The 11112-nt window shown below is 30.2% G+C and overlaps 2 protein-coding genes across 2 annotated transcripts; both read left to right on the top strand.

Annotated features, from left to right (window-relative positions):
* The first annotated feature begins 925 nt into the window (after positions 1 to 925).
* Positions 926 to 3461, top strand: LOC148231108 (maltase A1-like). Its single transcript, XM_088194090.1, has 10 exons — positions 926 to 1182; positions 1254 to 1433; positions 1504 to 1667; positions 1736 to 1861; positions 1925 to 2377; positions 2446 to 2553; positions 2625 to 2873; positions 2938 to 3035; positions 3095 to 3235; positions 3315 to 3461. The coding sequence occupies exons 1-10, from the start codon at positions 1035 to 1037 to the stop codon at positions 3376 to 3378; spliced, it is 1731 nt and encodes a 576-aa protein (XP_088050216.1). The 5' UTR covers positions 926 to 1034; the 3' UTR covers positions 3379 to 3461.
* A 2950-nt stretch (positions 3462 to 6411) lies between these two features.
* On the top strand, positions 6412 to 9000 carry LOC148231107 (maltase A1-like). Its single transcript, XM_088194457.1, has 10 exons — positions 6412 to 6567; positions 6634 to 6813; positions 6873 to 7036; positions 7107 to 7232; positions 7292 to 7747; positions 7823 to 7930; positions 8167 to 8415; positions 8481 to 8578; positions 8642 to 8782; positions 8847 to 9000. The coding sequence occupies exons 1-10, from the start codon at positions 6414 to 6416 to the stop codon at positions 8944 to 8946; spliced, it is 1776 nt and encodes a 591-aa protein (XP_088050583.1). The 5' UTR covers positions 6412 to 6413; the 3' UTR covers positions 8947 to 9000.
* Positions 9001 to 11112: the final 2112 nt, after the last annotated feature.

Here is an 11112-nt window from a genome sequence, read left to right as displayed (position 1 = left end):
ATATAACATTGTATTAATAAAACCTAGACATCTTGACTTGATAATATAATTAGAAGCAGCGAAAAGTCACTATAAGGTAAAAAATCGAATATTTTAATATTAAATTAATAAGAATAATATGATTATTACAGTTTTATAAAGATTTGGTGATTTTAAAGAATACTAAAGTTGCACTCAAAAAATAAATAAATAAAATTGCATTCAATGCCGTATTATATACTTCATAACTGTAATACTAAATAATTTAATATATTATTGTAAATAAATTATCAATATTAAAAAACTAATATTTATTTGCTATAAAAAAATATTTTATTTATAAAATTAAAAAAGTTTTCATTGATATTTTCCAATATCCATAGCTGATTTTAGATAACTCTTTAATTGGTTCACGATTGTTGGATTATTTTTTCATATTATTAAGACATTCTATAAGCAATATATGATTACTTATAGCATTGTCGATATTATAATATTTCATTGTTGAAAGCCAAACTACATATTGTCTGCGTGCTGTCTTTGCTCAAGCCACATTGAAATTCTGTAATTATATTTTCTATATGCAGTCGTTGAAATAAAAGCGAATTAGTGAGCAACTAAAATCATCTCTTGAATTGATAGATGTTTAACACTAGTTTAAACACTTATTATCGCATTTTTTACATGGCATAAGTGTTTTGTTACATTACATTATAAAACCCAATGAGTAAAACCTCACAAGTGTATAGATAATGATAAGGAATTCCCTCTTATACTTACTCTTTTATAATTTTACAATACATTTAGAATTGTGTCAATCGCCTGATTTTAAAAATAAGTGTCTGAATACTCTTATATTGAATCATCTCCATTCAATTATGTCATCAAAATCGTTATCTGATGAAAAAATGTGTTTTTAATGCTACATACATAATTCCGGAAAACACTTGTCATCATTAAATAGTTTATCTTGAAAAAAATAAATACAATAATTATCTAACGCTATATAAATGTGAAAATATATTTTCCTTACATCACAGTGTATTATTCCCAAGATGGATAAGCTTAAGTGTTTGATCATTCTATTCACAGTTTTGATGCAAACATGTTTTGCAGCATACTGGTGGGAAAACGCTGTAATTTATCAGATCTATCCTAGATCTTTTAAAGACAGTAACGGTGATGGAATAGGAGACTTAAACGGTAAACAATCAATGTTCATAAGCATATATGATATTATCAATACATAAATTTAATTTATCTATACGATATAGGAATTACACAAAGTTTGGGTCACATCAAAGATGCAGGAGCTGAAACAATCTGGCTATCGCCTATTTACAAATCGCCAATGTATGACTTCGGTTACGATATTGCCGATTTCAAGGAGATACAGCCCGAATATGGTACACTCGAAGATTTCGATAATTTAGTCAAACAAGCTAAATCAATGGGTATTGTAACAGTTGCTTTATATTAATTATTAATTAATTGATATTGAATTATTACCTAATGTATTTATAGGTATAAAGGTTGTACTAGATTTTGTTCCGAATCATGGTAGTAATGAGAGTGATTGGTTTGACTTATCTTGTAATAGAACAAAGGGTTATGAAGATTATTTTATTTGGGCCGATGGAAAACCAGATCCTGAAAATCCTGGAAAATTATTACCACCCAGTAATTGGGTAAGTTAAATAAACATGTAATGATTACTATATAATTTTATTACAATATTTAATATGTGTGTTTTAAGGTTAGCGTTTTTCGCAAAAGTGCATGGGAATATAATCCTACACGTAAACAATTTTATCTACATCAATTTGCTATTGCTCAACCGGATTTGAATTATAGAAACCCTAAATTGGTTAATGAAATGAAGGTATTTATATATTGATGTAAAAATCTGATATAATAATTTAGTTATCAACGTATATTTTTATAGGATGTATTAAGATTTTGGTTGGATAGGGGTATCGGTGGTTTTAGAGTCGACGCAATACCATTCTTATTTGAAGTTGATTCTAATGATTTTGGTGGTAGTTATCCTGATGAACCACGTGCGAATGTTATCGATGCTAATAAAGACGATTATATATATCTGGATCACATTTATACTGTCGATCAAGAGCCAACTTATGACATGGTTTACCAATGGAGGGCAGTGCTGGACGAATACGAAAAGAAAGACGGAGAACCCAGAGTATTTCTAGGCGAGATTAACGCATCAATCAAGAATGTGATGAGATATTATGGTAACGAAACGACTCGTGGTATAATTCCGTTCAATTTCCAATTTATGGGTAATGTTAATAACAACTCTGATGCAAGGGATATGAAATTCTATATTGATATGTGGTTCACGTACATGCCTGTGGGTCAAACTGCTAATTGGGTGGTACGTATCAAACTTACTGCATTAAACCTAATATTTTAGAAATTGTATACATATGCTATTAACTTCAGAATGGCAATCATGATACTAGTCGAGTTGGAAGTCGATTGGGAGTCAATAAAGCTGATGCTATGAATTTAATAGCTCTTCTACTTCCTGGGATAACTTTAACGTATCAGGTTAACTATTTAACGCACAATTAAACTTGTGTATAAAAATATTATATCATCAATTGATATATCAATTCAAGGGTGAAGAAATAGCAATGACAGATGGTGAAGTCACTTGGGAAGAAACGAAAGATCCTGCCGCCTGCAATACAGATGATCCTATCAATTATTATAAAGCTTCGCGTGATCCAGAACGAACTCCGTTTCAATGGGACGATTCTAAAAACGCTGGTTTTACAACTGGTAACAGCACATGGTTACCAGTCGCTCGAAATTATAAGGAAGTTAACGTTAAAAAGCAATTAGAAGCACCAAAAAGTCACTATAAGGTAAAAATCTAACAACTTAACCATTGTATTTAGCATTAAATTAATAATAATGCGTTTATTACAGTTTTATAAAGATCTTGTGACTTTAAAAAAGACTAAAGTTGCACTCGAAGGAGATGTAGACGTCAAAGCTCTGTCTGAAGACGTCTTAGCTATATTACGGTACAGTTATATCATATACATATTTTTTCAGTACTCTTTAAATGATATTCTGCTTTTAGCTTTTTACCAAATCAGCAAGTAATCGTTGGCGTAATGAACATATCACCTAAAGAACAAGCAGTTAGCTTAGAAAGCTTTCGCTCAGTTCCTTCTATGGTTACTGTATATGCATCGAGCCAAAATGCAAAATTGCAAAAAGGGTCAGTATCTAAACATACATTAACCATCTTTAATTGTTTTATACTTTATAGCAATGTGATTATTCTTCTTAAATTTCAGAGATCGTGTTCAATCTGGGAAAATAGCTCTGTCTTCGTATGATGTCATTGTATTCACTTCATAATAACTATATGTATGCACATTTATCTAAAGATCGATATACTATATTACTCAAATTAAATAAATATATATTATGTGAATATAAAATTGAATTTAATTAACTTTAATTATTTTATTACTATTAAAAAACACATATTCCTATTTTATCATTAGAAATATAAAATATTATGTCCCACAATCCTAACTTTATTTTAATAATTCCTTAAAAATGGTGAAATAATTTGTTATTTAAATTAATTGAACCACACTTATTCACAATTGAATGATATTTAATCACAAAAAATGACAGTTTGGCTTGTGATAAAGAGTTTTATAAAGCAAAAAACTGAGTTTCTTCGTTTATATGGGACACCACCGCGAGAAACATTTTAACGGCTCAAGTCACAAGGTACACACTATAAAACAGAAATGATGAAAATATTTGTCACATTGATAAAAAAAAAGAACGCACGCAGCCTTTATTATAAAAAGTATATAAATACGGGAATGCGGGCAATCAAGAATCACTTCCTCTCAGAGATTTTCTCTAACACTACTGGTATTTACACTTTAACATCTTTGGAGTTCAACCAAAAATGAGGCCAACTCAACTTCAGACTAGTTTCTGTCCTCATCCACTGGTCCGGTTCAACGTCTGGAATCCATAGTGAATCTGTGAATCTGAGACGCCTGGAGACTAGAGAGGTACCAACAGACAACAAGCTTTTTCATAACAAAAAATACACTCTGACACCAAAGGTCAGGACAAATTTTATCTTGAATAAAAATATTCATAATTGCTTTTTATTCAAGATTGGGGGAGGGGTGGATATTAAATATATTTGTGGTAACAAATATACATTATATAGAGAAAATATGTCGTCAATTCAAAATAAAATGCAACGCATATTAAATAGCTTTCATATTTCTTATATATGTATATCGTGGCGTCCGAATTATATTACACAGACGGAAATAACGGATTGTTAATGGCTAGGTGAGATAAGGGATTACTCAACGATAGAAATTCCGATGAGTCATCAAAATATAAAAAAATCGTTATCGTTAAAAAAATAAACTAAACATCTTAAGTTTAAAAAATATTTTTTTTTTAAATTTGATGATTTTTATACATATTTTGATATAAGTGTTTTACAATTTGAATCGATAAAATCAATTATGTAGTTCGTTCTCAAGCGCGCCCAAAACCGGGACTTCCCATAACTTTCAAATTTGCTTACATGTGACAGCTTTTCTGACATCTAGCAAGCACTCGCTGCGCGCAGTTCGGTGCATTTAAATAAACAGTGAAATATGTTATAATCACAGCATTTTTCTTACAAAGTGTTAATTGAAGATGATTCCAAATGATGTAGAACCTGAAATTATAGACAATATAATAAAACTATAAATTATGAGTGTGCCAGTAAGTGTTTGGTTATATGAATAATATATCACGGTTATTCTATCAAAATTACTATTGACTTTCTAGGATCAAATATTAAAAAGCAAACAGCAGTGATATGGCAATTAAAGGTATACATACCAAAGTTACATATTAAAAACATATTACAATGGTAGTAATAATGAAAAATCTCATATTAGTGTTAACAAAAAGTTACATTTTACCCACTATATAGTATCGTTTACAGTTAATTTTCAAAATCAATGAAAGATCTAATAACATTTACATATGGCAAACAATTAAAATATGACTTACAACTTACCAGTTTAACTAGTGATTCCAATCTACTTGTTTAATTCTCTAGTGTAACTTCCGTTAATTTTGTTCTTCGGTTGTAGTTTAAATTTCCTTCATGGATTAAATTAGTAGTAATAACGTGTTCAATGTTTAACTCTTGATAACTGTCTTATTGTTTTTAATTATTTTTCAGAAGCAATGATAGTACAATTTGATGACCTATATGACGACAACGTAGAATTGTTGAACTGAATATCCTGAATTTGGCTATTCCAAAAGAGAAATGATTGCACAGAAGAAAAATTGATAAAAAACCATGACGTAGATACATATTTTGCTACATCAGAATCAAAAATAACCTACTCTTAGATATTTATGATTGTTTATCTAGTTTAATCAATGTATTCTTATAATCCTTACACACATTATATATATATTTCATAGTTATAAAATACCTAGTTAATTTGCAATCCGATTATTTATATTCAGTCAAATCAAACAACGCCCATGACAAGTTAATGAAAATTTTTGTCGCATAACAAAATTATTGAAACTGTTGTCATGTTGATGTCACGTTGTTTTATATTTAAATGTTTATTTTTCATTGGTCGACAACATTAGAATTCATTAGCGGAGGCTCGAAAATCGTCGTGCCAACTCTATTTTTATATTTATTAATTATAAATATATTTCAGCCTATAAAATTAAAAACTTTTATTTGTAACTAGTCACATTTTATGAATATTTATAATACAGGAATATTGTTATTAATGCAGCCACTGCACGTGTGCGGTACCCAAAAACGCAGATATCTAAGGCTGGATGAGTTGATGGTGAAGACTTTCACATCAATACTTTGGATGAGTTGACAGTGAAGACTTTCCGTGTGTATACTGGCCTTCTTTGTAATGAGTCATCCCTTTTCTCACCTTCCTGAAAATGGTTTATTTTTGTTTAGCATAGCATATGTGAGCACTACATTATTTGGTGAGCACTACCAAATTTAAAATTAAGTATTTGTTGAATTAACCATAGTAAATTATTATTATTTACAATAAATACAATTTATTATTATTTATAAGTAAAAATTTAGCAAATTACATATTCTTTTTCGATTGTGATATACTATTCAATTCAACCCATAATCGACTCTAGCTTAGACCCTATAATACTTGAGATAGATAATACTGTTTTTAAGATTAAAAATGGACATTGATAATTTGTAAATCAATCTGAAAAATACAACCTTGTAAAAAGCACTTGATTCATTATCTCTATTGCGGTAGGAAAATACAAGATTATTCATTGTTCACAACTCTATATAAAGCTTAGTATAATACATAAACAGTTAATGCAAGATGGCGACTCGAAGTGCTTTCTTGGTTATTCTAATATTAACTAGCATTTTGCTAGTAAACTGTGATAAAGAATGGTGGCAAAAAGCTGTGGTTTATCAAATATACCCTCGATCATTCAAAGACAGTAATGGAGATGGAGTCGGAGATTTAAATGGTACATTGAAATACTTAAATATAAAATAATAATATATTTACAATTTTACATTTATACTGTTTTCAGGGATAACTCAAAGATTAAATCATATCAAAGATGCAGGAATTGGAACAATATGGCTATCACCGATTTATAAGTCCCCTATGTACGATTTTGGATATGATATTTCAAACTTCAAAGAAATTCAGCCAGAGTATGGCACTATGGAAGATTTTGAAAATCTTGTCAAGACAGCAAAATCTATGGGTATTTATATATTTAATATATTATTATAGAAATATACTTAAAGTTATTTTTTACTATAGGAATAAACGTGGTACTCGACTATGTACCCAATCATAGTAGTAACGAAAGTGATTGGTTTAATTTGTCTGTAAATCGAACTAAAGGATATGAAGATTATTTTGTTTGGGCTGATGGTAAACCAGATCCTCAAAATCCAGGAAAACTTTTACCACCATCTAATTGGGTAAATAGTACTATTTATTATTTAAATTTAATTACATGCACTATTTACTATTATATATTTATAAAATTAGCTAAGTAACTTCCGTAAGAGTTCATGGGAATACAATCCAACCAGAAAGCAATTCTATCTTCATCAATTTGCTATTGGACAACCAGATTTAAATTATAGAAGTCCATTGGTTGTAGAAGAAATGAAGGTATATATAAAATATATATTTTATTTTATTGTTCATATATTAATTATCAATATTTTTAGAATGTAATACGTTTTTGGTTGGACAAAGGTGTAATGGGTATCAGAATAGACACTATTCCACATTTGTTTGAAGTCGATCCAAATAAATTTGGAGGAACTTTCCCCGACGAACCGCGTTCGAGTAACCTCGCAGCTAACGATCAAGACTACGACTATTTAGATCACATTTATTCTAAAAACCAACCCGAAACATATGACATGGTGTACCAATGGAGAGATGTTCTGGATGAATATAAGAAAAAAGATGGAATCACTCGCGTAATGCTAACAGAAGCTTATGAAGACATTAAACTCACAATGGGATATTATGGAAATGAAACGCACGATGGTTCTAGTCTGCCATTTAATTTCCAATTCATCAGTAACATTAATAAAGAGTCAGATGCGAGAGATATCAAATTTTACATTGATAAATGGTTGACTTACATGCCAGTTGGTAGGACAGCTAATTGGGTGGTAAGTTTTCAATGCTATATTAATTTTCTTCAAAGGTATTAAAAACTATTTTATATTTTTTTAATGTAAACATAGAATGGAAATCATGATAATAAGAGAATGGCGAGTCGATATGGAATAGATAGAGCAGATATTATGAATATGGTTGCTCTTCTCCTTCCAGGCACAACTTTAACATATCAGGTACATATAAGTTTACTATGTATATGTATTACAGTGGCGTGCCGTCCATATATGCGGTAGATTCAAAACGTCAAACGCATTATAATATATTAAACAGGACTATAAACACGAGCACGTGTAACAGCTAAGTCGCTCGCCATCAACCATACATGCGTTTGAGGTTTTGAATCTACCGCATGTATGGACGGCATGCCACTGATGTATTACTAATAATCATACTCATAATATTACTTTAGGGTGAAGAATTGGCTATGACAGATGGTGAAATTAGTTGGGAAGATACTAAAGATCCACAAGCTTGTAACACGGACGATCCAATAAATTATGTAAAAGCTTCTAGAGATCCAGCTAGAACTCCATTCCATTGGGACGATTCCAAAAATGCTGGTTTCACAACAGGAAATAAAACATGGTTACCTGTTGCCAGTAATTACAAAGAAGTTAATCTTAAAACCCAAAAAGCAGCTCCTAAAAGCCATTATAAGGTTTGCTTATATAGTGTAAAGGTAAGATAAACTATTTTATAATTAATATATTATATCATTATTAGTTCTATCAAGATCTCGTAGCAATTAAAAAGACCAAAACTGTAGAGGAAGGTGATACAGAAGTTAAAGTACTATCTAATAATGTTATGGCTATCTTAAGGTATTTGATGAAACACTATTGCAATTGTAAGTATGTATTATATTAATTAGATTATTATTTTAGATATTTGCCTCAAGAAGCGAACGTTGTCGCTATATTTAATCTTGGAAGCAAAGCTGAAACTGTTAACTTAGATGTTTTCAGAGTTCTCCCAAAGACCATGAGTGTATATGCTTCTAGTATAAACGCAAAATTACAAAAAGGGTATGTCTATATTGATATTTATATGCTTTGAGATAATGAACTAATATTTTTTGTATATTTTCAGTGATTCAATAGAAACATCCAAATTAACACTATCCCCTGCAGACGCTATTGTACTAACCACATCAAAAATAAAATTCCATCCTCGTGCATTGTCGTTTTAGAACATTAAACAATCTGTAATTTATAAAAAGCAATAAACTAATATGAGCATCTAATATACATGTTTTATTAACAATTAAGTTACAGAGTAACCAAGCAAGGTCTTCATTTTTGACAAATCAGAAAAACTTGAGCTGCTTCTTCTTACACTTACACTTTTTTCTAGTTTATGTTTTTTTAATGCATTTCAAATATCAATATGTTGCGTTAAATGTAAGTTGTGATATTAAAAACACCGCTTACCAAATATTTGTTCATGGTAATAACGAAAAGCTCAATATATATCAAGAAAAAAGTTATCCTATTCGAAGTGGGTTGAACTCCGGATTCTGGAGCAGAGTTGACGTAAAGAGGGAAGCGGCTGCTTTCTCGATTTTCCCCATCTATATGGTGGTTAGCATCCGTACGAATTCTCGGGTGTCCGATTTGGGGATCTCGTGTTGCATACTATTTTTAAATGTTATTTAAAATTCCGACACGAAAATATTACGTAGTTTCTGAGTAGATTCTAATATATTGACTAATATTAAAACATAAAACTTCGCTTGCGTTATAAAATTATGATTTTGATTGTGAAAATTTTTATGTTGGAATGTTAATAAATTTGTTGTAAATTTAAATCAAATTATTTGCTGAACTAATCTAATAGGTAAATATCAATAAAAATATGTAGTTATCACATTTCATCAAAAAGTTGAGCATCCGGTATTTACACACACTCGCTAGTAGTAATATTTGTATTTAATACAAAAAATAAAATATTATAAGTCATTTGTTTTTTTCATCGTTTTCATTGTCGATCGAAAATTAGTCTTGTAAAGTCGCTCTCAGTCTATCTGGAATGCCTATCGTAGAAACTGTTGCTCGTCGATCAGGTAGATCTAGGTCTAGATCTAGAAGACGCAGGAATAGAAGCAGAAGCAGAGCCAACATCGAACCCATGGACATGCGTCGAAGATCCAATTCGAGAAGAAGGAGAAGAAACCGAGGATCTCGGAGACTAGCAACGATAGAACTCGTTTAGTGGATCTACCATACATGAAAAATTTCCGTAAAATATTTATGTTCATTTCATAATTATTATAATAATGATTATGATTATTAATAAACTAAATTTTCGAAGTAACTATCGACGTTTAATCAATAGAAATATGATCAAAATTGTAATTTATAATAAAAATAAACATTATTTTTAAATAATTCAATCCCTTTTATTTAACGCAAATATGTCACGGTTTAGTTGTTTGTCTGTGTGTCCAGCTTATAAAAGCTGAAGACACATTGAAATATGCTGCAGTCATTGGTTTCACGCTATGTATCGTTACTCAATCATTAGTCAAGCAACATTTGTTTTCAAAGTTTTATTTACCTGATTTACCTTTTTTTTCTCTTACCTAAACTGAACACTGCTCTCAATTTACAACGATTTATTTACATTGAAAATAATAAGAACAATGACCAAGCCAAATCATTAATAAAATTTAATTTTAAGTAATTAATTATGTATAGATTGATTCAATTTGAGTTTCTTATGTTGGCAGCACCGTAAATAAGACGGCTGTCAATTATCACGCATGTTCAAAGTGTTAAGTGTTAGTTTACAACAATACATTAACGAAATGGATCACTTAACCACCGCTCAACGCGTTAAAATTGTTGAATTGTTCTACAGAAATAGCAATTCTGTACGATGGATGTATCGAAATTTAGAGAAAGATTCTGGTTATTTGCATCCTCCTATTAAGCGAACAATTCGTGAAAATAATTGTAAAGACTGGAAGCGTTGAAGATAGGATATGGGCTGTACACCATCGTGGCGCCAGTTCAGCCGAAAATATTGCTACTGTGAAAGTGTGACCAAAGACTACTTATTTCATATGGGAAAATCAAGTATTATATTATAATTAAAATAACCAGATACCCGTAAAAATAACAAAGTACTCAATTATTTTTAAAACACGCTGGTAACTAGATACCCGGTTACTGTTCTACCCGGTCGAAAAACCTAGTCATATGTTTGTACGATTAGTTTATTGTGGTCATCATCTAACACAATTTTCAATTAATCTTTACTGCATATTAAAACTTTCAGCGACTTATGATATTGGATTGAAAAGTCACCAGAACCTTTCGTGCACTTTTTCTTCCAGTTTATAACAAAAAACAAT

The sequence above is a fragment of the Plectrocnemia conspersa genome, unplaced genomic scaffold (genome assembly GCF_051122295.1).
Source record: "Plectrocnemia conspersa isolate PC_06_02 unplaced genomic scaffold, ASM5112229v1 ptg000010l, whole genome shotgun sequence".
In the NCBI taxonomy this organism is placed as follows: domain Eukaryota; kingdom Metazoa; phylum Arthropoda; class Insecta; order Trichoptera; family Polycentropodidae; genus Plectrocnemia; species Plectrocnemia conspersa.
Note: the sequence above shows the minus strand (reverse complement) of the source record. Positions and strands in the feature narration are given on the sequence as shown.